The sequence below is a fragment of the Simochromis diagramma genome, unplaced genomic scaffold (genome assembly GCF_900408965.1).
Source record: "Simochromis diagramma unplaced genomic scaffold, fSimDia1.1 OVJJ01000578.1, whole genome shotgun sequence".
Classification (NCBI taxonomy): domain Eukaryota; kingdom Metazoa; phylum Chordata; class Actinopteri; order Cichliformes; family Cichlidae; genus Simochromis; species Simochromis diagramma.
Window position 1 is genome coordinate 3813 of NW_024387395.1, and position 27956 is coordinate 31768.

A 27956-nucleotide genomic window follows, 5' to 3' on the forward strand; every position below is an offset into this window, starting at 1 on the left:
TCCCACGTCTCTGTTCCCTCTGTAGTGCCTGCATGTGAGTCTGTGTTATGTGTTCCTGTTTTACTTTGAAGGTCTCTGTCTTATCTCAGTGTGTTCAGGTTACGCTTCCTTTTGTCTCGTCAGTTCTGATTTGCCCCAGCTGTGTTTCCCTCCTGTTATTCATTCCCTGATTGCTCCTTCTGTGTATTTAAGTCCTGTGTTTCTCTGTGTCCATGTCGCGATCTACCGTTTATTTTGCTGTGTGTTTTGTCAATCCGCCGGTGTTAGTTTATTTTTTGACCTTTTTCCCCAGTTATGTTATGTTTGAGTTCAGCATTAAAGCTGTTTTGGTTTAAGTTCTGTCTCTGGAGTCTGCACCTTGGGTCCTATTCCTGTCTGCACACAGCCACACCTAACACCTTCTAAACGTCAGTAAGACAAAGGAGCTGATAGTGGACTTCAGCACTAAGCAGGAGAGGAACTACCAGACCCCTGTCATCAACGAGTGCCCAGTGGAGAGAGTGGACAGCTTCAAATACCTCGGAGTTCACATCACGCAGGACCTGTCATGGTCCTGTCACATCAACACCGTGGTGAAAAAGGCCCGTCAGCGTCTCTACCACCTCAGACGCTTGAAAGACTTCCAACTGCCCTCCAAGGTGCTCAGGAACTTTTACTCCTGCACCATAGAGAGCATCCTGGCGGGAAACATCTTAACCTGGTTCGGGAACAGCACCATGCAGGACAGACGAGCTCTACAGAGGGTTGTGCGGTCAGCTGAGCGCACCATCCGCTCCGAGCTCCCTGACCTGCACTCAATCTACAGCAGGCGGTGCTGGACCAAGGCCAGGAAGATCGTGAAGGACCTCAGCCATCCCAACAACAGACTGTTCTCTCTGCTGAGGTCAGGAAAGCGATTCCGCTCCCTGAAGACCAACACAGAGAGACTGAGGAGGAGCTTCTTCCTGCAGGCGATACGGTCTCTCAATCACACCACCACACAGTACTGACCCACACATACAGTTCTTACACACACTAGACATTCTGGACATTGTTTTCACTTCATTACTTGAATCACTTTAAAGCATATTTGCACTGCACAACACATAATGTGGATTGCACAACACTGGTCACTACATTCTTCATTTCCAGTTAATACTTGTACAGCTGCTGTTATTGTGTATATATTTATTTATTTATATTTCTTCATACATTCTTATATAGTTCTATACTGTGTATTGTGTATTTTGTTGTACAGTTATTTTATTTTCAACTTTAATTTATATATTTTATCTTATTCTTTCCCAGTTAAATTTACCCTTCATTCTAATTTGTGTTGTACAGTTATTTCATTTTTAACCTTAATTTATATTTTATTCCTTCCTAGTTAAATTTACCCTTTTTAATTTTTCATATTTATTTCCTATCTTATTCATAGCCTTTTCCTTTTTTTTTTTCTCTTTTTTCTTTTTTTTAAGAAACATGACACACTAACACAGAAGACCTAAGTGAAACATAAATAAACTAAAGGCAATCAAAAGATAATCCAATTACTCAAAATAATAAAGGAATAACTTAAGAACTCAAAACGTAAACTAAAAACGTTGGGTCAGAGACCCAGGATCGTGACACTTTCCTCCCTCGCAGTGTCATGAATCGCTGTGTGGCAGGCAAGCAGGAGTGGTGGACCCAAAATGCAGAACTCGGACACGGAAGTGAAACTTAAAGCGCAGCTTTATTGCTGGGAAAAACCTCGTACAAACTAAACTCACCAAAAGAAAACCAAAAGTCAGAACAGAGGAACCAAGGACTGAAACACTGGAAAAGAAATACTAAACTGGCACAGGAGACTAAACACTAGGAACATAGAAGCAGAACACACAGCTGGTTGAGGGTACAACACGACAGGGAGCACAGGAAAACACAGGGCTTAAATACACAGGGGAGTAATTAGGAAATGGGCAACAGGAGGGAGACACAGCTGGGAGAAATTAGGCTAACGAGACAGGAGAAAGGTAAAACTGAACACATTGACATATGACACAGACCTTCACAATAAAACAGGAAACTCAGACACAGGGAACCAGACAAGACGCTGAACTAAACAGACAGGTTCACAAACAGACGGGCTGACACCATAGACAGACAGAGATACAGACGCAGACCGAATATAACACGTAGAACTCAAACAACAATCATCATAATAAACTGGAAAATGATAATAATAAACTTAAACCGCTGGGTCACCGACCCAGGACCATGACACGCAGTTTGTTTTCCTTGAAGATTTTTAGATTTCATTTGATTTGTTCCAGGTTTCCCGCTTGTTTATTTTGTAAGTTCTTCAGTAATAACACCTTTTTTAAATGATCTCACTTCCTTTTTAATTACATTTTCCATCTCAGCCTTGTGGTCTGTTTTCTGTGAACTGAATGGTTTTTCAAAGGTCATTTGATGACTGAATAAAGCGATGAAACTAAATCGTATCAAATATCTCAAAAACTCTTACGTGGTATCTAAGGAACTTCATTTGTTCTTTATTTAAATTCCTTTCTGGATTCTAAAGACGTTTTTTCTGCAGTGTGGACGATATGACCCTGATTGCTCCAGATATTTCTTCATCTCTGACCAATGAAGGCTCCTTATTTCATGACATCATCAGTCATCTGACTCTGGTAGGTCATCTGGATGTTTATACACGTGACAGACAAACAGCTGACCACATGAAATGATGCCAAAAGTTTTCTTTCACTAATTCAAAACGGCGCTGTCCCATTTTTAATTACAATGAGAGTGAAATTTAACTTTGAAACAAATCTCAAACTTATCGGGGTTTTTTTGTCTCTCATTTATTTAGTGGTTTATCTTGTTCATTTTAGGATCTGTGATGTTTGCAGTCCTGAAACAGGACGTTGTGTCTTCAGCTTGTCGGCCATGTTTTCTTTCGTTCTTTCCTGGATGTTTTCTGTGTTTTGTTTTGTTTTTTTTAATTGACCCAGATGTGTTGATCTTGGTGTAATGATTAATTATTTGTGTTCTGCATGATGTGCTAAAAAATGTCAGTGGGTCATTTGTGTTTAGGGTGGAGCTTCATCCTGTCATTAATGAGTGACCCTCTTAATTATTGATCGAGTAAAGTTTCATTATCACCTGAAGTCTGGAATAAATAAAAACAAAACAGTTTGAACCTGCATTTTATTCGACAGGATGAGATATTTAATTCATCTGGTGTTGGTGTTTACATTTATTATTAATAATGTGATTAAAAATATTCTTCTGTTTACTACGAATTGAAATGAAAAATCAAACAATAATCTGCAGTTCTGCTCTGAACTCCATGATTAAGATCTTCAGATTTTTCCGATGTCACAGTTTCATCTTGCTTTGTGAAATCCGTGGCTTGACTATCCTGACCACGTTTGTGATAAGTCACATGTTGTAGACTTGTCCTCGTTTACGCGAACACGCTCACAGTTGGATTAAATAAATTCTGGGTTGATTTATGACAACCCCCGTCTGATGGTGTTACAGAAGCCAGTTAGGGAAAGAAATCTCAGCTATGCTGATCTTGCTTCTTGGTTCAGAGAAGAAAAGAAAATTCAACATCAGTAATGACTCAGATATTTCCTCGTTATCTGTGCTGTTGTTCTGCTCCGTTATCATGTTTCCATTATTTGCACAGAAACAAAGTCCATTGCACTGACTGATATCAGAGGTTAAAGGTCAATGGGCTCTGAAGAAGTGATTCTGCTGAAGGTGCAGAAAAAGGAGAGACAAATGAACAAAGGAGAAGAGATAGAAAAGAGGATTTGAAAAAACGTGACAAAAAGAGGAAGAAAGATTTCACAACAGACTGGCGACCAAAGCTACAGATGAGAAAAACAGACAAAAACGGAGCAAAGTGAGATAAAAGGTGGGTTTTACTGGTTCACACAGCAGGAAGAAAAAGCGGCTGAACGTTATCAATACATCCAGGAATCAGTGAAAGAATATCTGGCTACACTCGAGGTAAAGCCCTTCAGCTGGTTTGTTTCCTGCCAGAGAAATGCGTCATTTAGACTTTCTGCTGATTTTTCTGAACTTCATCTTTTTTCATTAATGTACTGGCTGGTGCCAAATTAAAGGAAAAGCCTGAACCTTTGGTCTTCCAGTAGTGAGGTGTAGCTGGCAGGGCTCCAGTCCACAGCGGGAGAAATCTCACTTTTATGGAAGGAGCAGAAAACCTGTGATGCAGCACAGCCTGCATTTATATCTGAGTTTGTCTTCTTTTCTGCTGCTTAAAGCACCAACGTCCTGGATCTCTGTTGGGATTTCCTTATTATTCTGCCTCATGTTTCTACTGATATTTTTGTTTTGGCGTCACCATGTTTTTACTGACAAGTTCAGCTAAAACTCTGACTTTGTGAATCCTGAGATAAAAGTGATCTTTTTATCCTCTGCAAACAGAGTTGACCTCAACTCTGGGATGGTTACCATGGTAGCATGCTCTGTGAATTTAGCCTGTTCGGTGGGCTGAGTTGAATTGAACTGACAGCAATTCCATCAGTGACTGATTATCAGCTCAGAGTGAGGTTGAGGCTGAAATGACTTTAAGGCTCTAAATGAATTTAAAGTGACTTAAAAAGCAGCTGCAGAGAGTCAGGTTGTAATCGATTACATCCCCCAGCAGCCTACACCTACTGCAGCATAACTAAGGGAGGATTCAGGGTCCCCTGGTCCAGCCCTAACTATATGCTTTAGCAAACAGGAAAGTTTGAATCTTGAAAGTAGAGATAGTGTCTGTCTCCTGAATCCAAACTGGAAGCTGGTTCCACAGAAGAGGGGCCTGAAAACTGAAGGCTCTGCCTCCCATTCTATTTTTAAATACTCTAGGAACAACAAGTAGGCCTGCAGTGTGAGAGCGAAGTGCTCTAATAGGGTGATATGGTACTACAAGGTCATTAAGATAAGATGGGGCCTGATTATTTAAGACCTTGTATGTGAGCAGCAGGATTTTGAAATCTGGATTTCTGAACAGGGAGCCAATGAAGAGAAGCCAAAACAGGAGAATGGCCTGTATTTGTATAGCGCTTTACTTATCCAGTCATCCACCCATGCACACACATTAACACACTGGTGATGGCAAGCTACATTGTAGCCACCCTGGGGCGCACTGAGAGACGCAAGACACTGGCGCCACCGGGCCCTCTGACCACCACCAGCAGGCAACGGGTGAAGTGTCTTGCCTAAGGACACAACGACCGAGACAGCACTCTCTTTCTAGTCCCTGTCAGGACTCTTGCTGCAGCATTTTGGATTAGCTGAAGGCTTTTCAGGGAGTTTTTAGGACTTCCTGATAATAATGAATTACAGTCGTCCAGCCTGGAAGTAATAAATGCATGAACTAGTTTTTCAGCGTCACTCTGAGACAGGATATTTCTAACTTTAGAGATGTTGCACAAATAGAAGAAAGCAGTCTTACATATTTGTTTAATATGTGCATTGAAGGACATGTCCTGGTCAAAAATGACTCCAAGGTTCCTTACAGCGTTACTGGAGGCCAAGGTAATGCCATCCAGAGGAAGAATCTGCTTAGATACCATATTTCTAAGATTAATAATAACTAACTATTGAATGCAGAGAGGTCTATTAACACATAGTGAATGAAGAGGAAACAGCCAATGCATCATGGGAATCCCCCAGCAGCCTACACTTATTGTAGCATAAGCAAGGGAGGATTCAGGGTCACCTGATCCAGCCCTAACTATCAGGATCAGGAAGAAAAAAAAGTGGACAGTGACCGCACAGAGAGGACGCCAATGTTCACATGGTGGACAGAGAGGACAGATGGAGTGAAAGAAGCATCTATGTCCACATCTTCAAGCTTCAAGCTAAAGAAGCTCAGACACTTTTCTTTCCAAGCTCCTTAGAATAACATAACATGACCTCCTCAGCACCTGCCTGTTATAAAAGTCTATCAGCTGGACCTGAGACCTCCCTGAAATCTGACCAGCAACTTTAACCAGGTTAGCAAGTCTGGTCTCATTGGTCAAAGACAAATTACCGTAACCAAGCAATTAGGGCTGTGCGATATGACCAAAATCTCATATCCCGATATAAGACGTCTATCGTCCGATAACGATATAAATCACAAACATGTAACATTTTCTGTAAATTCTGTGAATCTCGTGCAGCTCGACTTGCGTGAAGTGTTTCCAGCTGCGCGTCGTGTAGCTGGAGTCGAGTGTTTTAACAGATGCATGAAACGATGCATTTTTAGACATAAGTTGTAACAGCCGCCATTTTCTTTGTGAGTATTTATTACACGGCGTGCTGCGGGGAAAAGCCTGTTCTAACGTTTGAGTCTAAGGTCTATTTTTTAGCACCTGATGGCTCTTTTTTTGCTTCTCATCCGTAAATACTCTGCATCTTTCACGTGATTCAGTTTATTTTGAAAAGTCTCAACAGGATCTTGAGCTTTATTGTGAAAGGTTTATGTGGAAGTTAAAAACAAGCGGACACGCGATGGTCTTATCATCGTTGTTGCTAACGACAACGCATAAAAACAGGCGCTTGTCCGTCCGTGGTGGTTATATTAAATATAAGAGAAAGAGAGAACTTTAAGAAATGAATAATAACTACAGTGACCATCAGAACATGAAAAAATATTGTTGTAAACAGTTTATTTTGCGAAACCACGAAACAAACGATAGCGTAAAATGAAACGATAGACGTTTTTATATCGTCATCCGATATATATCATTATATCGAACAGCCCTACAAGCAATGATACAAAACATTAAAACTGATTCAACAAAACTTTATAAAAAAGGGTCATCATTTCACATGAAATGTTCAACACTCCTTAAAAAGTACAGCTTTGTTGGACTTTTTTTCACTGTGGAATCAAAATGTGACTCAAAGAACAGAGCCTTATCAAGGACAACCCCCAAATTCGTACAACTATCCACCAGTTCAATGGCAGCAGTCTCAGTGCAGGATGGGGGATGGCTTCCTGAAGTCAATAACCATGTCCTTAGTTTCAAAGGTGTTGATCTTTAAGAATAACTGATCATACCAAGAACCAAACTCATCCACAACATCGTACGTCGTAGTCTAAGGAGCTCGGAAAGAAAAGCATCCAGACTTCTTTACATTTCCTTGAAGACGTTTCACATCCGAGAAGCTTCTTCAGTTCTAAGAGCAACTGGTGGAGAGTCCCAGGTATTTAAGTGTTATGGGAGTGTCCCCATAAGAGGGTCGTGGACCCCCTATTGATCCTCTACCTAATCACACGAGCCAAGGTGTGAAAACGAGTGTAGGTCACAATCAGCCAGGGCTGGATATTACACCAAAAAAAATACACAAATCCAACCAAAGCTGTAAGACGCAGAAGGTGGTTTAAGAATAGGTGAGAAGAATCAGAGCGATAAAAGATGGGAGCAAAACTAACACAGGACACAAAAAAGACTAACTTTCAAAGTAAAATAGGAAGTGACCGAAAGATAATACACACATAGAAGATGACAGAAATACCACCAAAGGTCAAATAAAGAAACAATAAAGAGTAAAACACCGAAACACAAGGCAACGAAACCAAAGCAGGAACAACAATGCCCTAATGACTCAACATATTCAAAGACACCAAACGAGCTGTGAGAAATAACACGAACGTGAGCATGACATGTTCACAGTGCAACTGTTTTCAGACTCCTGATAGTGTTTCAACCAATCAGTATTCAGTTTGCTGCTTTGCATCACGATGATTCTCTCAGTTTGTACCAAACTGTGTTTGAAAGTCTTGGATTCATTTCTTTTCTTTTGAAAGGCTCTGGGTCAGCAACATCACAGCTTCAGGAATTTAAAGGGATGTTTCAAACAAACTATTTAGTAAAGCTAACAGATACTCTTTAACCCTAACTCTGGAACTCTTATCTGTGTCACACACAGCTCCACCTCCTGCTCCTCCTCCAGACCCTCCAACGGGGTGCACCTTAGACCTTCAAGTCATCGCTCCATCAGCTGATCGGTTTATTTGTTCACTTGACTGATTCCTAAGAGAAAAATGGCTGCCAACTCACCGAAAGACAAGTGAGTAAAACAAAGAAGTGCGAATATTTTCACATTCATGCATAAAAAAGACAAAACAATCAGCAGTGACTATGTTCAGAAGTTCTTAGAAGTAGACATCACTGCTGATGACGAGTTATTATATATAATCAATATAACAAATGTGACAGATGATCAGATGTTAAAGTTTTGTTGTATCAGAAAAACAAAACTTGTAATCAAATAAATCAACAGGGACGGATTTTAATGTGATAAAGCTGCTGTTAGTTCAGGTCAGTTCGGGTTAGTTTTTAGTTTCTGATCTTTAAACATTTTCATAAAGTTTCAAGTGGTTTGTTGACGTTTGTGAACTGAGTGAAAAGTGGCTGCAGGGTGACGATAAGCAGTGACTGCAGCACAGAGATAAACTGATTATCAATAACACACCCTACACACACACGCGCACGCACACAAGTAACATATTTAGCAGTGTATATGAATATGAATGTTGCACACAGACAGATGTTTGGAACATGTGTGAATGTATTACTATAAAAGACTGCATTGTAAAGATGGCAGCTGGGATCAAGGAGCATCCTGACACTGCATCATGCAGAGAGTGGGAGGGGTTCACCAGCATGGGTGAGGATTTAGCAGATATCCTAACACGTGAAAAGGTCTGAAGGACCTTGTTTTCCTCACTGTCAGCTGTACAGAAAACAGAAAGGGCACCCATTGAAGCTTTGGCAACTTCAAAGAGTACCTTCCTCCAGGGAGTGGTTGTGCTAGCAGAAAACACCAGGAAAGGCCAAAGAAACTCGGTCAAGGCCAGCATCCCCTAAAGACAAGGACAGACAAGATAGACTAAAATGGGCAAAATCGCTCATACTGGCATACTGGCAATGAATCTTCAAGATGGCGGCGCGCACGGGTGCAGCGGCTCTTAGCTCTCTTGTGTTCTAAGGTCAGTGAATCCCAGGAAGGCGGCAGGTCCTGATGGAACACATGGAAAGGTTCTCAGAGCATGTGCTGACGAACTGACCGGAGTCTTCACTAAAATCTTCAACCTTTCCTTGTCATCAAACACCGTCCCGCCCTGCCTCAAAACCTCCACCATCATCCCCATTGTTACACCCCGGCCTAGGCAACCGGGGTGCAACGTAGAGAAACAGAAATAAGGAAAATAAAACCACGAAGGCTCTCCACCAAAATCCCAAAACGAAAATATCCCATAACGAAAGTATTGACAAACCCATTCATAACTATTTACAACAAACTATTTATTTACAACACGGGGGGAGATCGCGACCATGACATCCTGAAACACAAGGCTTAAATACATAGAAGGAGCAATCAGGGAATGGACCACAGGAGGGAAACACAGCTGGGGCAAATTAGACCTGACGAGACAAGGAAAAGTAAACTGAACACACTAAGATAACACAGACTTTCAAAGTAAAACAGGAAATACATGACAGTCACGCAAAAAACAAAACACTGACAACACCGAAACGTAACACCATCGCCAAGAAGACAGCTGTGGTCAGCCCAAATGACTACAGGCCTGTTGCACTTACGCCTGTAGTGATGAAGTGCTTTGAGAGACTGGTCTGTCAGCACATCAGGGCCGGTCTGCCTCCCACTCTGGACCCCCACCAATTTGCCTACAGGACAAATCGATCCACCGAGGACGCTATCACCATAGCGCTCCACACTGCGCTGAGTCACCTGGAGCACCGAGGAAGCTATGTGAGAATGCTCTTTCTGGACTTCAGCTCAGCATTCAATCATATCATCCCGGAGATCCTGGTCCAGAAACTGTCTCACCTGGGACTCTCCACCCCCATCTGCCTCTGGATCAAGGACTTCCTGACAAATAGACCACAGTCTGTCAGACTCGGCCCCCACCGGTCCAGCACCATCACACTCAGCACCGGGTCTCCACAAGGATGTGTTTTGAGTCCCCTCCTGTTTACGCTCTACACATCCGACTGCTCCCCTACCCATCTCTCAAACACCATCATAAAGTTCGCGGATGACACCACAGTGGTTGGACTCATCTCAAAGGGGGATGAGTCGGACTACAGAGATGAGGTCAACAGACTGAGTGGTGTTCAGTTAACAACCTCCAACTGAACACCACGAAAACTAAAGAACTTATCTTGGACTTCAGGAAGGGCAGAGCAGACCCGGCCCCACTTTACATTCACGGGAGCTGTGTGGAGAGGGTACACTCCATGAGGTTTCTGGGCGTGCAGATCTCTGATGACCTCTCCTGGACTGCAAATACTACAGCGGTGGTTAAAAAGGCCCAGCAGCGTCTCCACTTTCTGAGAGTGCTCAGGAGGAACAACCTGGAGGAGAGGCTACTGGTGACATTTTACAGAGCCACCATAGAGAGCATCCTAACGTACGGCATAACAACATGGTATGCAGGGTGCTCAGCTGCGGACAGGAAAGTACTGCAGAGGGTCATCAACACAGCCCAGAAGATCACTGGCTGCTCTCTGCCCAGCCTGGAGGTCACTGCAAACTCTCGGTACCTCAGCAGAGCTGGCAATATCATCAAGGACCACTCTCAACCCCAGCAACCAACTGTTTGAACTATTACCGTCAGGCCGACGGTACAGGTCACATAAAACCAGGACAAACAGATTCAGGGATAGCTTCTCTCCCAGAGCTATCACCGTAGTAAATAAGCACAAAAACAATGGAACCCGCTTAGCTACACCATACCGTCACTGCCATTATATTATGCTGCTATTCATACTGTCATTATATTAATGCTGCTATCCTGTATATATCGTACTTACTATTGTTTGAGTACTTACGATTGTTTTTTTGTACTTTTTATATTTTACATTTATATTTATTATTGAAACTTGCACCAAGGGAGTGGCACTCCAATTTCGTTGTACTCTGTACAATGACAATAAAGGCTATTCTATTCTATTCTATGCCAGACTCCAAAAGCTCCCACCAGAGGTGGCAAAAGAACAGACATCCTTTACTTAAGACGTACACATACTACTGTTGAAAAATACTCCAAGTAATAGCTGAAGTACTGATTCAACTTTACTCTGATACTCTGATTCTTTACTGAAGTAAGAGTGAATATGTATTTAGCTGAGTAAGAAAACAAAGGTTACTCTTTGGAGGGCGTTTCTCTCAGGTGTTGGTATGAAGGTGGAGTTCAGTGAACGAGTCTCTGCTCCACTTGATGTAAGCTAACTGTGACCATGAACCCAAAGCCACTGTGCAGCAGTCACACACTGTTCTTTACTTTAAACCCATCACAGTGCAGCAAACTAAGTTTCAGGAAGCATTTGAATTTTCTCTCTGTAGCCCAAAAGATTTGAGATCTGAAACGTGACAAGCACAACGAAGGCAGGACTGATTTTTCTGTCTGTTCAGACAGCAGCTGTTTGTGAATGGACCGGTTTTACTCAAGCACTTTATACAACATACCTCATTCATACAAGCACCTCTTTCTAGACCTACATGCTTTCTGTCTAACATGCACATGCCAATGAGTGTATCAGTGTCTTGGCTAAGACACATACAGACTGCAGACTGGAGCAGCTAGCAACCAACACCAACAACCTTATAATTAGTAGATGACCTGCTCTACCTCCTGAGCTACGACCAAATCCAATGCTAGGCCCTTTGCGCTACCATTGTACAGAGACTGTAAATAAATGATGTAAGATAAGGGTTAAAACAGACACACCTGAGTATTAGCTGGCACTCAGCTGATCCACCTGCAGAAAAACCTTACAGAAACAGATCTGATGGGCTTAGTTAAATATTTATACCTGGTTTTAATCCTTTACCACTTCTCATTATTCTGCGACTCTTTCACAGTGAAAGCATCAGAATAACATTTTATTTTAAAAATCTCTGCAGGTATTTTGGAGTATGGCTGATTTTCTTCATGCTTGGTTTGGGAACGTTGCTGCCGTGGAACTTTTTCATGACTGCTACCAAGGTGTGACATTGCTTCCTGTTTTCACTTACATACTATTTTGTCCTCAAAATAAATTTTTATTTTGAAAGATATTGCATTATATTTGAAACAGTAGTTTGTTTGTAGACAAACAACAGCTGTGATGAAGTGAGTAGCTGTGTTTATCAGAGGTGTTTTGCAGGTATTTCATGACCAGCTGCAGGTAAACTGAGTCATTAAAGGTATTTGTGGGGTTAGCGTCACTGCAGCTTTATGCTCTGTCTGCCTGTCTGTCAGTACTTCACCAGCCGTCTGAAGGACACCTCAGTGGTAATTTCTTCAGCCAATCAGACAGAGGTATCCAGTGATGATCGCACTGTCCTCGAGGCCATATTCAACAACGTGATGACACTCTGTGCAATGTTACCACTGCTCATCTGCACGTGTCTCAACTCCTTCCTGCTCTCACTGTGAGTAAAGCGCCACACTGCTGACATCAGCGAATGTATTAGTGAATGTGTTAGTACTTATATTTTTACTACAAACCTCAGTCACTCAATCACACACACATTCATACGAGCTGTAAACAGTATTTTCTATACTTTATTGTCTCATCTAAAATTCACACACACACTGATGGATGCATCAGGGTTATGGCCACTTCAGCATGCAGACTGCAGCAGCCAGGGTCCAAATAACTAATTGGGTCATTCGACTGGTAGATGACCCGCTCTATCGCCTGAGCCAAAACCGCACAATATCCCTTTAAAGAGCATCTGCTCACCTTGAGCTCCAAGCCTGTCCTTGAGCTTCCTCTTTTCCTTCTCCTGTCAGAATCTCGCAGCGTCTGCGTGTCATGGGCAGTCTCTTTGTCATCATGCTTGTTTTCATCATCACCGCTGTCCTTGTGAAAGTTCCTCTAGAGCCCTTCCACTTCTTCCTCAGTACCATGGTGAAGATCGTCATAATCAACTGTGAGTCTTTTTTTTCTTTGTTTTGTTTGTTTGTCCGTATGTTCAGCCTTTGGGCCATACTACAGGGCAGTCTGTTAATCTGTTCGTTCATTCGTTCTGGGATCTTACAGATCAGTTTTTAACCAGGTCTGTAAGATCCCGGATTTTTTATGCAGCCAGACTGAGGAACTGAGCTCATGGTTTTATTCCACCTGTCGGACTGCTTTGGTCACTGTGGCTCATTTAAAAACCAGACTACCTAAAACTAAATCCGAGCTGTCAGACGCGACTGCCGCCGAGCTGAGCGGAAAAAGGACAAACTACAAGTGACGTTCCAGATGCCAAAGAACTGTTGGCGTCAATATAAAAAAAAACTGTAAAAGATGCCAAAAGAAAACACTTTTTATTTAAAACTATTAACTCTGTTCTTAGTGCACCACATACTGACTGTATCGAGTCCTCACCCGAAGGCTGTGAAAATTTTTTACACTTTTTTATTGAGAAGGTCTCGTACACAAGGGCCCAGATCTCTCCTTGTGCTCATAAATAAATAATAATAAATAACATTTTATTTATATAGCACCTTTCTACACAGAATCACAAAGTGCTGCACATAAGATAATAAATAATAAAAGGTAAAACAGACAATATGAAACAGGCAGAAATTTAACCAAAAACAGTTTAAAAAGGATGAGTTTTGAGTTGTTTTTTAAAAACAACTACCGAGTCCACAGTTCTTAATGTATGAGGGAGAGAGTCCACAGTCTCGGGGCCACAGTGGCAAAAGCTCTGTCACCCTTAGTTCTCATCTTAGTCTGTTTTATAGCAAGTAAGCCCTGATCAGATGACCTCAGGGACCTGCTGGGGACATCGGGCTGTAGCAGATCGGAGATGTAGGCTGGTGCCAGTCCATGCAAGGCTCTAAATGTCAAGACCAGGATCTTAAAATGTACTCTAAATTCAACAGGAAGCCAGTGTAGCTGAAATAGCAACGGTGTCACATGTGAATACTTGGAGGATTTTGTCAACAGCCTCGCTGCAGCGTTTTGCACAACCTGCAGACGATCCAGAGAACCTTTGCTTAGACACATAAACAAAGAGTTACAATAGTCCAAGCGTGACGAAATAAATGCATGTATCTCCAGTTCAGGGCGAGATTGTGTATTTTGTTGTACAGTTATTTTATTTTCAACTTTAATTTATGTATTTTATCTTATTCTTTCCCAGTTAAATTTACCCTTCATCCTAATTTGTGTTGTACGGTTATTTCATTTTTAACTTTAATTTTTATATTTTATTTTATTTTATTCCTTCCTAGTTAAATTTACCCTTTTTAATTTTCATATTTATTTCTTATCTTGTTCATAGCCTTTTTTTCTTTAGGTCACGAGCAGTTGTGTAAGCATTTCACTGCATATCGTACTGTGTATGACTGTGTACGTGACAAATAAAATTTGAATTTGAATTTGAAAAAGGGCTGTTTCCATGGAGTGAGCTTTACAAAAGCCAGACTGAAACTTATCGCAAATGTTATGTTTGTCCAGAGCTGCTATAAGATGCTTAGCCACAACCTTTTCTGAAAGCTTAGCAATTAACAGTAATTTAGAGATAGGTCTGTAGCTCCTCCAAAGAGAGGGGTCTAGCTGAGTTTTTTCAAAAAGTGGGAGAATAGCAGCATTTTTAAAATAAACCAGAACTATACTAGACGCCAGTGAAGACTTGATTAGAGTGAGCACAGATGGACCAATAACCAGGAAGACATTTTTGAATAATGATGCAGGTACAATGTCAAGTGGACAAGAGGATGCTTTCACTGAATTCACTGGTTTTACCAGCTCAGGTAGTGAAACAGGAGAGAAAGTATCCTAAATGACAGGGCATGATGAGGTGGAGATAGACATAACAGGAGCTGAATGAGAAAAATTCATTCTTATGTTATTAATCTTTGCAAGAAGAAAAGAAAGAAAACTGTCACAGTCCTCATTAGATGAAATAGGGGTTGCGGAAAGAGCAGGAGTAACAATGCCACTAATGTCTTGATGCATGCTCAATCATCCAGGTAAGTAAATCTCCAAAAGTTGATTCTGTTCATCTGGACGTAGCGTTTCCTGAAGGAACAATGGGCTGGGATAATTGCATAATTAAGATTAAGGAACTGACCTCCCAGCCCATTGTTCCTTCAGTGGGCTGGTTTCAGTCATTATGCAAATGTCCTGTTTATAAGATTGAAACCTGCAGTCAGCTGAGACTGAAGACGTCACCTGATGATGACGAAACATCATGTCATCAGATGAACAGAATCAACTTTTGGAGAATGCCACTAATGGTGTTAAATAGCACCTTAGGATTACCTCTGCTCTTTGCAACCAAGTGTGAGAAATAGGCAGCCCTTGCATCTCTGATAGCATTATTAAAAGAACTTAAAAGGTCCTTTAGGTACAGGAAATGAACATTTAGGTGAGGGAGTTTTCCTCCCTCACGTTTTAGACAACTAATACTGTCATTTAGCCAAGGAGGAAATTTGCAAGCAGAAACTCTACTCATTTTATCTGGACAAATTTCATCTAAAATAAAAAGGCTATAATTATTCAAAAGATTGGTTGAATAGTCAACATCATTATGAGGAGATAGCTGTAGGTTAAAAGCATCCGCAAATTTCTCCGCTGTGGAGGAATCTAAGGTACGAGAGCTAACCTTCCATTGAACAGGGGACAAAAGCTCATTAAGAGACAATTTAAAAACAATAACATGGTGATCAGAAATAAAAAATGTCCTCAGAGCAAATAAAATCAATATTTAAACCCAAAGTAAAAACAAGGTCCAGTGTGTGACCTTTGCTGTGCGTAGGACCGGACACATGCTGAGCAAAATGAGTCCATAACATTCATAAAATCTCTGGTGAAAGGGTCAGAGTCATCATCAATGTATGTATTAAAGTCCCCAACTATGAGCGAGCTAGACAGCTTTAAATTCGAGGATAGGATAAGAAGTCACTGAGCTCCGACAAAAATAACCTATTTGAGCCAGGCAGACGATACAACACAGCACAGTAAAACGGATCCTTGTTTCCAATTTTAAGCAGCTGCAGCTCAAATGAAAGAAAATGTCCAATTTTCATGGAGCGGGAGGAGAAACATTCCTGGAAAGCCACAGCGAGACCACCACCCCGACCAGAAACCCGAGGCTGGGTAATAAAAGTACAGCCATCGGGGCAGAGTTCAACAAATGACGAATGGTCTACATCCCGCTGCCCGGTCTCAGTCAGGAATAAAAAATCCAGTTTTTTAGATGATATAAAATCATTCAACAAGAATCATTTATTTGACAGAGATTGAGCGTTAAAAAGCGCCATATTCAGTGAAGTAGAAGCCTCCGTATTTGCGGAGGCTCGAGTTAAAGGATGTAGAAACTCAGGGTTTGAACCATCACGCTCGTAGAATCGTATTTATAGTCCTCCACAATGTCAACACTGACCCCCTGGATTGAAACAGGGGTCAAGTGTTTCCTGGTCTTCCTGAAGTCCACGATCAGTTCCTTGGTCTTTGCCACGTTGAGCTGCAGATGATTCTGCTCACACCACGTGACAAAGGAGTCGACCACAGCCCGGTACTCTGTCTCATCATCCCTGCTGATGCATCCAACCACCAGGAAACTTCTGAAGATGGAGGTCTCTGTGCAGTGGCTGAAGTCTGTGGTGTAGAGGGCGAAGAGGAAGGGGGAGAGGACAGTCCCCTGTGGTGCCCCTGTGTTGCTGATCACCTTGTCAGACACACACTGTGGGAGACGTACATATTGTGGTCTTCCTGTCAGGTAATCAACAATCCAGGACACCAGAGAAGCATCCACCTGCATCGCTGTTAACTTATCACCCAGGAGGGTCGGCCTGATGGTGTTGAAAGCACTAGAAAAGTCAAAAACATGACCCTCACAGTGCTCGCCGGCTGGTCCAGATGGGTGTAGACACAATTGAGCAGGTAGATGATGGCGTCCTCAGTTCCGAGACGAGGCTGATAAGCGAACTGAAGGGGATCCAGATGTGGTCTTACTATGGGTCGCAGCTGGTCCAGGATGAGCCTTTCCAGGGTCTTCATGATGTGGGAGGTCAGTGCCACGGGCCTGTAATCCTGGGGGCCACTGGGACATGGCGTCTTTGGTACAGGGACGAGGCATGATGTCTTCCACATCACTGGGACCCTCTGCAGACTCAGACTCAGCATAAACAGTTTATGAAAGACTCCACACAGCTGGGGGGCACAGGTCTTGAGGACGAGGGGACTCACTCCGTCTGGTCCAGCAGACTTGCCTGAGTGAAGTCTCCTCATTTGCATCTCAACCTGGTATTGAGTGAAGGTGATGGGTGGGGGAGGGGTGTCAGGACTCTCACAGGAGGTAACAGCGCCATGTGAAGAGAGAGGCTGGCACAGTGGTGTGGCTCTGGGTTCCAGGCTGACTACAGGTGAGGTTGTGGGGGTGTGAGCAGACACTGTGGTGTCGAATCTATTGAAAAACTGATTCAACTCGTTAGCTCTGTTCTCACCTCCCTGCTGTTGGTTGGCCTGAATCCAGTGATGGTCTTCATGCCCCTCCACACCTCTCTCATGCTGTTCTGCTGGAGTTTCCACTCCAGCTTCCTCCTGTAATTGTCCTTAGCCTCTCTGATCTTGTCCTTTAGTAACACCTGGACCTTCCTCACCTCCTCTTTATTGCCCCCTCTGAAAGCCCTCTTCTTGTTGTTGAGGAGGGCTTTGATGTCAAACCCCGCCGCCAGTAAAGCCTGAGCTTTACCTGAATACCTCCCCTTCTCCCTCTTCTTCTTCTTCTAGAGGATCCGCCGAATGCTGATGGAGGAGGGTGGAAAATGCCGAAGGAGGATGAAGAGACATCGTAAGGCATCATAGAGGATCGGATGGATAGCAAAGACAGATGATCATACACCAAGGCAGCCAATACATCATTAAAACTAAATGAGAACAGCAGAGTGGAAAAAAATAATATAAAAGTAGTGAAGCGCGACAAACTGCACCCGGCCGCGGCAGAGCCAAACACAGGCGGCATCACACCGGAAGCAGCAAAAAAAAAAAAAAAGACCTCTCAGTCTCTGCTTCCTGCTCTGCTGTCTTTGACAGGTTTGAGCCTGTGACTCTGTCCTTTTTAAAGGAAACTGTTGGTCGTTTTAAGCCTGCAGGGTCTCCAATTCCCAATGCTTCCTCCAACTACTCGCTCAACCACCACGTCATCTAGGTAAACAGCACAGCCTTTCGGCGCATTAACAACCAAACTCATGAGTCGCTGAAATGTAGCTGGAGCATTGTGTAAACCAAAACCGATGACTGTATATGAATAAAGACCAGATGGCGTGATGAAAGCAGATATGTCCTGAGCTCTGGGAGTTAGTGGCACCTGCCAATATCCCTTCAACAGATCGAACTTTCTCACATATTCTGCTGCACCAACTTGGTCAATACAGTCGTCACTATGAGGCAAAGGATAAGAATCAGGTTTGGTCACTGCATTTACTGTCACAATGGCCACAGGCCGATAGCTAAACTGGACTCAAACACACAAAAAAACTTTAGAGCCGATACCAACGTGAGGTCGTTGATGAACTGGGAAAGCAAAATGTTTTAGAGGTTTTCCAATCTGGTTTTAAATCCTTTCATACCACTGAATCAGCCCTGTTCAAAGTTTTTAATGACATATTTTTAGCTAATGGCGCTGGGGACTGTGTTGTTCTGGTGCTTTTGGATTTGACAGCTGTGTTTGATACAGCGGATCACGCCATTTTACTCTCTCGTTTGGAGTAGTGGGTGGGCATTAGGGGCACAGCACTGGAGTGGTTCAGGTCCTACTTGGTGGGGCGAACTGTGACCATGTGTCGTCCTCCGCCCCTCTTTTGTGTGGTGTCCCACAGGGCTCAGTTCTAGCCCCCTCCTCTTTTCTTTAGATCTGCTTCCTCTTGGTTCTGTACTGAGAAAGCACGGCATTGCATTCCACTTTTATGCTGATGACTGTCAGATCTATGTCCCTCTAAAGAAAAAAAGGCACTTACCTCACACAGCCATTATTTCAGTGTCTCGATGACATTAAGGCTTGGATGTCTGTTAACCTTTTAAAATTCAACGATAAAAAGACTGAGGTGATGGTCTTTGGTAGCCCCACTGAGACGCCCAATGTGTATAAAAAAATAAAGCCAAGTCTTTCACGGCAGCACTTTGAGACAGTGATCCACACCTTTGTTAGCACTCGGCTGCATTACTGTAATGCACTTTATATAGGGGTCAGTGCATCATATATTACTCATCTACAGAGGGTGCAAAATGCCGCAGCTCGTCTTTTAACTGGCACTCGAAAGTTTGAGCACATTTCCCCTATTTCAGCTTCACTTCACTGGCTGCCCATTTCTTTTAGGATTCATTATAAAATTCTTTTATTTGCTTCTAAAGCTCTTTTGTTGTAGCAGCTCCCAAACTGTGGAACGAGCTTCCTTTAGAGATCAGACAGGCCTCTTCACTGCCTGTTTTTAAGTCACTCCTGAAACCCTCCTCTTTACCCTGACCTTTGACACCACGTGAGATGTTGGTTTTTATTTTATTTATTTTTTTTAGTTGATTCCATGCTGTTTTATCTTGTTTTGTTTTTTAACATGGGGCTGTTTTAATTTTTATGTATTTTGTGTTTTATTTATTTATTTTTGCTGTTTTCTGTTGTTCTATTGTTTTTAACTTTTTTTCTGTACAGCATTTTGGTCCTGTACTGGATATTTTAAAGTGCTTTATAAATAAAATTGGATTGGATTGGATTGGATTGGATTGGTTCGTTCGTTCGTTCGTTCGTCTGTCTGTCTGTCTGTTCAGCCTTTGGGCATGCCACAGGGCATTCTGTTAATCTGGTTGTTTGTTTGTTTGTTCAGCCTTCGGGGCAGTGCTACAGGGGAGCCTTTTCGGGATGGCTGGATTGCTCCCAGCTTCATACACAACTCCCATCATGAGTGGTCAGGGACTCGCTGGGACCTTTGCCGCCTTCGCCATGATCTGCGCCATAGCAAGTCTGATCAATAACTCACCAATAACTCATTGGATTCAGTTTTATGACACTTTGCAGGAACTTGAATGTCAGTACACAGAGATTATAAAAGGTTGATTTTCTGTCTTTTTCGGGTACAGGCGGTTCGGAGCTTCAGGATGCAGCGTTTGGGTATTTCATCACAGCCTGTGTGGTTATTTTTTTGTCCATTCTCTCCTACATCCTGCTGCCCAAACTGGTACGTTGTCCTTTTATTCCATCTCCAAGACCTGAGATACAAAATATGGAACACAAACACATCATGCATCATTGCAGTACTAGCCCCTCCCACAGCCGCCAGCTCAGTGCATCCTTAAGAAATCAGATCTCACAGACTCTGTTCCATCCTCAGCTTGCCCCTTTCAAGGCATCATGAGTGAGTGCTAAAAGACTTTTGTTTTGTTTGTGTTTTCAGGAGTTTTTCCACTTTTATCAGGAGAGAAACACGAAGCAGATCTCTCTGGAGCAGAATTCGATCAGCCTGATGAACAGAGGTACAAAAAATATTTTTTAAAAACCTTTTGCTTATCACCTCAAACCAGCTTAAGGTCTTCATGAAAAGTTTATGCTTTAATACATATATCTCTCCTTGCTACTTTTTATATTTTCCACACAGGTTATTTACTTGAAACTGAACATTGTTCATTCAGCTGCTAGTTTCAGTCATTATACAAATGTACTGTTTATAAGGTTAGGAAAATCTGCAGTCAGCTGAGACTGAAGAAGTCACCTGGATGAGTGACGAAATGTTACTCTCACTATGTCCAGATGAACAGATTTAACTTTTTGGGATAAACTGAAATAAGAACATTCATGCTTCCATCCATCCATTATCTCCCACTTTTCCATGACTCGGTTCTGGGGACAGCAGTCTAAGCAGAAAAGCCTCGACCTCCCTCTCCCAGGCACCTCCTCCAGCTTGGAACACCAAGAGGTTCCTAGGCCAGCTGAGAGATATAATCTCTCCAGGGTGTCCTGGGTCTGCCAAGGGCCCTCCACCTGGTGAGACAGTCCAATCGTACAATCTGTCCAGTCCTCCATATCTATCTGTCAATCTCCTGTTCCCCTTTCATCTCGCTCATGAACAAAACTCAAAGATACTTACTCCTCCATTGAGAGCAGCAACTTCTTTCTGACCTGGACTAGGCACCATGGCCTCACACTTGGAGGTGCTGATTTTCATTCCCGTTGCTTCACATTCAGCTGTGAACTGCTTCAGTGCGAGCTGGAGGCCACCACCTGATGAAGCAAACAGAACCACGTTATCTGCAAAAAGCAGAGATGAGTTTCTGAAATCACCAAAGTTGAAGCCTTCTGCTGCTTTACTACGCCAAGAAATTCTGTCCATAAAAATGAACTGAATTGGTGACAAAGGCCAGCTCTGGCAGAGTCCAACACACATTGGGAAGGAGTCCAACTTATTGCCTGCCAAGCTCTTCCAACGGTTGTATAAGTACTGAATAGCTCTTAACAACAGGCTACACACCCCGTACTCCCCAAGCACCTCCCAAACACTCTGATGCATGCAGTTCTTATGTCCAAAAAACATACGAAGTGGTCAGACAAACTCCCATGCACCCTCAAATATCCCCAAGAGCATGAGGAGTTGGTCCAGAATCACTTCTGGCAAACTGGAAAAAATCAAGTCTTTGTCCATGGTTTTTGCTTAAGCCACTGCCTGATCTGCATTCTGCTTGGTCTGCTGGTACCAGTCGAGTGCCACAGGCTAACCAGGCCAACCCGATAGGGCTCCTTCTTCAGGCTAATGACACCAACCACCTTGCAGCCACAGCTCAGTTCAGCAGCCTCAGCAATGGAGGACACAGATAGACTGAACACAGCCCATTCAGACCTCATGTCCCCAGTCTCCCTCAGAATGCTGTCAAAGCTCTGCAGCAGGTGGGAGTTGAAGATTTAGCAGACCAGAGCTTCTGCTAGGTATTCCCAGTGCACCATCACTATACGTTTAGGTGTGCAGGGTTTGTCTAGCGTTATCCCCCGCCACCTGATCCAACTCACCACCAGGTGTTGATCAGTTGACAGCTCATTGCATTGAGGTTAGACCGATTATATCTAGCTGGTACCTCTCAATCTCACACACTAGCTCAGGTTCCTTCCCCACCAGAGAGGTGATGTTCCATGTCCCAATTGCCAGGCTCGGTAGCCATGGATCACCAGGGTCTCTGCCGTGGCCACCACCAGGCACACAATTCATCAGACCGCTACAGCACCTCCTGCAGGTGGCCCCATGTCCCTTCCCCAGGTGTGCCTGGCCGTGCTACATGGGCTATCCCAGCCACCAAGTGCTTTCCCTTCGGCACCTTCCTCAGGCCTGGCTCCAGGCGTGGCCCCTCTAGCTCTATCCCGGGCAGGAAGAACTGTTCCCTTGATCATGTACACATAAGAGTCTTTTGAATCACTCACCCAGAACCAATTTGCTATGGGTGACCCTACCAAGGAGCAAAAGCCCCCCAACAACATAGCCCCTGGGATCTCTGGGACACACAAACTCCTCCACCACTATAAGACAGCGCTTCACAGAGGGGTAAAACAAATTGAAACATACAAAACGTAATAAATCTGCATGTCACTCTTCTTTCACACAAAACTATTCCTGTGAGCACCCGCTTTCTCCAGTCAAAGAAATAGTAAGGTCTGGAGCATGGAACTCCAGTCAGTCTGAGCTGCTGGAGCTTTCCAGCGGGGCTTCATTCACTGTTTTCTGGAAAAAGCTGCAGATAGAAAACCTCCATCATACTAAAAACATAAAAGAGTCTGTGAAATGCTTTCACTGGCTCTGAACATAACCCACTACTCTGTTACGGTGGTTACTCATCAGGTGAAAAGAGAACCACACAGAAAAATCTCACTTTGAGATTGACACAGATTGCTAAATCATTAATCTGGCATCACAGTTACAGCGCTCTGTTGTCATGTGTTTTATTTATCCTATCATTTACGTTGTTTTGTTGTTTATTCTGTTGTTTATGTAAAGATGCAGTAGCTGATCAGACAAAGCCTCAGGACGTCTCCATGCTGAAAATCTTTAAGAAGGTCAGCTACACATTACTTAACTGATCAAGAAACAATCTATAATCAATATTAACTGTAGTTTGTTCTTTAAAGGGAATGTCTGACCTCTGACCTTTGGCCCTCAGATCTGGATCTTGGCCCTGTCAGTCTGTTTTACCTTCACTGTAACCATTGGCACATTTCCCGCCGTCACTGCCGACACCAAATCCACGCTCAGTGACGGAGGTTCCTGGGGTCGGTCAATACCTCGTTTTCTGTTGAAATGACGGCTAATGTTAACCTTTCTTCTTCTGTGGTGTTTTGTTCCATGTTTATCTGCGTGAATTTGCCCACCATTTCCTTTTCCTTGTTCTACTGATACACGCAAACATTCAAATAATTGTTTGATTTACAGACCAGTACTTCATTCCTGTCAGCTGCTTCCTGCTCTTTAACCTGTGTGACTGGGGTGGGCGGAGCTTAACAGCCATCTTGATGTGGGTGAGTTTGAGTTCTGTCATCAAGCAATTCAGCAATAAACAGCAAGCCTCCAATAGGTCCTCCGGCTTCACATTGACAGTCTTCTCCCTCCCATGATTTCATCTGGGTGACCGTGGTTCAGCGGGTTGGGAAACTCATCTTATAACTGGAGGGTTGCCGGTTTGATCCCCAGCTCTGTCCTGGTCATTGTTTCCTTGGGCAAGACACTTCACCCTACTGCCTACTAGTGTTGGCCAGAGGGTCCGATGGCAGCCTCGCTTTTGTCAGTCTGCCCCAGGGCAGCTGTGGCTACACCCCTAGCCTGGTTTCAATCATATCTCCTTGACCGCTCCCAGTTTATTCAACTGAAATCATTCTGCTCTCGTCTTTTCCCGGTCCCTTCTGGTGCACCCCAAGGTTCAGTCTTAGGCCCTCTTCTCTTCAAAATATACATCCTCCCTCTAGGTACCATTTTCTGCAAATTTGATCTTCACTTTCACTGTTTTGCTGATGACACCCAGTTACTGTATATCTCTCCTGCAGACCTGATTCCTCCCTCCCACCTTCTTCCCTTACAGCAGACCTTCCCAAAGTGTGGGGCCCGCCCCCTAGGGGAGGCGCAGAGCCATTGCAGGGGGGGCGCGGTATGAAAAGGGGGGGGACAAAACGCTTGGACACTGCTAGCACGGGGCGCCCACACAAACGCAAAGCAGGAGATGAAGCATCGCTGAATATGTTTCCAAACCAACTTCATTCTAAGCCAAAGACTAGAAAATATGGTGAAGCAAATCTTCCCTTTGGCTTCACCTGCACAAGTGCCGAGGTAGGTCTCCCTGCAGGATTGGTTTTCTCTGTGTCGGGAGCAGCGCTGGGCTGTTTAAATTACAGACAAACAGGATCCCACATTCTTGAGTTTTAGTTCACAAACACTTCTTGTAATGACTAACTACTCCTGACATTTTGGAGATGTTAGCTCTTTATACAGTAAAGTTACAGCAGGATACAAATAAATGAATATTATTACACAGGAAATAAAAAACAACTACACGTAAAATAATCACATCGTGACGCCTCTGCCTTTCTAAATGGAGGGACAGTAACTGCGTGTGTGTATGTAAGCCTGTAAAAACTGACTCTGACTCACTCACTATCGATAACTCCACAGTTTTCCCTTCTCCTCAGGTTAAGAGCCTTGGTGCCATCCTAGACAGTTCACTTTCCTATAAATCTCACATCAATAATCTCACCCGTTCTGCCTACTTCCATCTACGTAACATTAACAGATTGCTTCCTTCTCTTTCCACCCAGTCTACGTCCATTCTTCTCCACAGTCTTGTTACCTCCCATATGACTACTGCAACTCTCTTTTGCATGGTTTTCCCCAAAAATCTCTCCATCAGCTTCAACTGGTTCGAAACTCTGCTGCTCGCATTATCACCAGAACCCCTCCTACCAGCACATCACCTGTTCCTCAGGATTTTCACTGGCTCACAGTGAAAATCCAGATGATATACAAACTTCTTCTGCTCACCTTCAAGGCCATTCCTAACCTGTTAAGCACCACCTTTTCTGCCCGTTCACTTCGATCTTCTTCTTCTATCCAGCTTTCTGTGCCTTCCTTCCGCCTCACCACCATGGGAAGCAGAGCTTTTAGCGGTTCTGCTCCCAGGCTGTGGAGCTCTCTACCCCCAAATATAAGAAACACTGGTTCTCTCCCCCAGTTTAAATCCCAACTCAAAATCCACCTGTTCAAATCTGCATATTCACTGTGAATCCACTGTTTGTTAATTTTATCTCGTGCTTTTGTTTTTATTGTTCTTCATTGTTCTATTATGTGTTTTTATCTATTGTACAGTGTCCTTGGGTGTCTTGAAAGGCGCTTTATAAACAAAATTTATTATTATTATTATTAACTGTAGTTTGCCTCCACCAGTGTGTGAATGTGAGAGTGAATGAATACTGGAATTGTAAAGCGCTTTGAGGGTCTCATAAAGTGCTGTATAAATGCAATCTATTATCTGGTTCTTTATTTGTAGACCTCGAAAATTATACAGACCGTTATACTGGTATTAAGATGCAAGACAAATTTTATTGCAAATTTAGTTTTAATATTTATATTGTTAAATGATCAAAAGGCTATTAGTGCAGCAAAAACAAAGTATTTCTCTAAGATCGTGTCTGATAACAGTCACAGACTTCGTATTAATCACTAACTTAGTTCTTAATCCCCCTACTGCTGCTCCCCACATAGCATCGAAAGCAACATGTGAAAACTTATTGAAATTCTTTATTAACGGGATCACAGATATCAGGTCTCATATTATCCTTCCGACCCATCTGTTCATACGCCAATTTGGTTGCTTGTGACCACTTTGAGCCTGTTGTCAGTGGTTGCAGTGTGGGTGAGGAAAGGAGGACCCAAACGCTGGACTCACAGGTGAAGGCTGGTGTTTATTGCTGACCGAAATGAATGAACAGAACTGAAGCAGGAAATGGCTCGCTGGCTGGCTGAAGGAACTACCAGCGACAACATCAATGACACGACGGTGAACGAGTGGAAACAGAAGACTTAAATACACAGACTGATGAGGATGCTAATGAGAGACCGGTGGGTACACAGCTGAACATAATCTGGCTAACGACACATGAGACGAGCTGACAGGAAAAACAGGAAGTGAGAACAACATGTGGCAAAATAAACTGAACATGACAAAACTGAGAACACTGGGTCAATGACGCAGGAAACCTGACAGTACCCCCCCACCTTCAAAGGCCGGCACCTGATGGCAGAAAGAGAGAAAAACCGCAACAGGATGGGTGGAGGGGGTCTAGGACGGACTGACTGGACTGGAAGCTGAACAGCAGGCGACTGGCCTGACTGGACTGGCCAGGCTGATGGCTGAGCAGAAGTTGATGAGGCTAATGGCTGAGCTTAATACTGAGTTAGTCAAGGAGACAAAGCTGCAGCTTGGGCTCGCGCATCAGGTGCTTGAGTTGGGAAGAGCTCAGGTAGCCTAACCAGGGATAGTGCTAGGGCATGGAAAGCTGGATCAGGAGGTTGATGAAGTGGTAGGCTGATGGGTGAACAGGCTAGCTCTTCCGAGCCTCCAGAGCGTGAGGACATTGGCTGGAGAGCCTCAGCTGAGCCTCTAGGGGGGGTAAGTTGGATTCTGGCTGCCCTCACCCTGGGTGCTGGGACAGGCTCGGGAAGTGGCCGGACACCAGTCACCCCCACCTGAGAAACAGGAACGGGTGTGGGGGTAGACTGGGTCACAGCTGCCCTTGTCCTGGGCAGCTTTTTATCAGAAATTGTTCTGGCCCTTCTGCCACCACTATTTACAGTCTTTGGAGGTGTTGAAGTGCAGTGGTTGTCCTTCATAAATCCCAGCTCAGAGGGATCCAAACGGAAAAAAAGTTCTCCCAGCCTATGTCGTCGTCCAATAGAGAAGCATCGAAAGGATCGGCGGTGAGTCTATTGTTGTTTATGTTCAGAGAAGCGGGAGAAAGACAGTCTTCACTCACCATGGGGATTTGGTCAGCAGAGTCCAGTTTATGGCGGCGTGTGCACTGCTTTCTCTGGGAAGAGGAAGCGGGCGGGGTAAACAGAGACTCTGGCGCGGGAGCCTCCGTTGAGCCGCTGTGCCATGGCGAGGTGGGGAGGCTGGTGAGTGAAGCGACTGGCGGGCAAGCAAGGAGCGGAGCGGCGAGAGAGCGAGCGGCCGAAGCTTGGCCAGTGACGCCCACTCTCCGCGGTGAATGCTCCGATGCAGGAGAGGCAGCAGGTGGAAGAGACCCGCCCAGAGCCAGACGAGTCCCTGCAAAGACGTGCTCTCCCTCCGTGAAGAGTATGGCGTTATTTTTGTGCCATGTGTTGCTCGCGCTCTCAACATTTCTGCCCGTGTGCGCTCAACTCTTTCCCTACACCGTTATATTTGTGCCACAAAACCAGCCAATCACAGACTTGGATGCAAAAAAATTCTGATTGGCTGTTTTGGTCTCCAATCAGCTCGAAATGACGAAATGCAATATCCCAGAATCCATTTCGTCCAAAACTCAACGGAGGCAGTGGCGGAGGAACACAGAGGGACGGAGTTTGAAATATTACTCTTTCTGGGTCACAAACTTTCAAGATATTTTCATGCGAGAATGTTTCTGTGTAAACTTCAAATATCTGCTCAATTCATCAAGACATCACATATTTGCATAAGTGCACACCGCAGACCACGGCCTCTCTGTGTGAGGATCTAAACGTATTCTACGCTAGATTCGACACAGCGAACACCATGAGACCGGACAGTGTGCGCACCGCGGATGACGTCAGTGCGCACACTGTGTCTGAGGAGGATGTGCAGAAGTGCTTCAGGAAGGTGAACGCACGCAAAGCTACTGATCCAGACGGGATTCCCGGCCTCATGCGTGGATCAGCTGGCTGGAGTGTTTACACACATCTTCAACCTTTCCCTCTCTCTGTCTGTAGTCCCAGCCTGCTTCAAAGT

At 43.8% G+C, this 27956-nt stretch overlaps 1 protein-coding gene across 3 annotated transcripts in view; it reads left to right on the plus strand.

Moving 5' to 3' along the window:
• The first annotated feature begins 3687 nt into the window (after positions 1–3687).
• Positions 3688–27956, plus strand: part of LOC120720327 (equilibrative nucleoside transporter 1-like) — a 33341-nt gene continuing 9072 nt past the window's right edge. Inside the window, exons 1-11 of one of the 3 annotated variants that reach the window (XM_040009956.1) lie at positions 3689–3892; positions 7909–8049; positions 11914–11995; positions 12251–12423; positions 12788–12927; positions 19817–19951; positions 20070–20167; positions 20384–20462; positions 22964–23022; positions 23127–23235; positions 23396–23481. In XM_040009956.1, the coding sequence (XP_039865890.1) occupies positions 8024–8049; positions 11914–11995; positions 12251–12423; positions 12788–12927; positions 19817–19951; positions 20070–20167; positions 20384–20462; positions 22964–23022; positions 23127–23235; positions 23396–23481 (987 nt within the window). In that variant the 5' untranslated portion in view covers positions 3689–3892; positions 7909–8023. Of the gene's footprint in view, positions 3988–7908; positions 8050–11913; positions 11996–12250; positions 12424–12787; positions 12928–19816; positions 19952–20069; positions 20168–20383; positions 20463–22963; positions 23023–23126; positions 23236–23395; positions 23482–27956 lie in introns of all 3 variants that reach the window. The other 2 variants (XM_040009955.1, XM_040009957.1) reach the window with 2 other exon arrangements.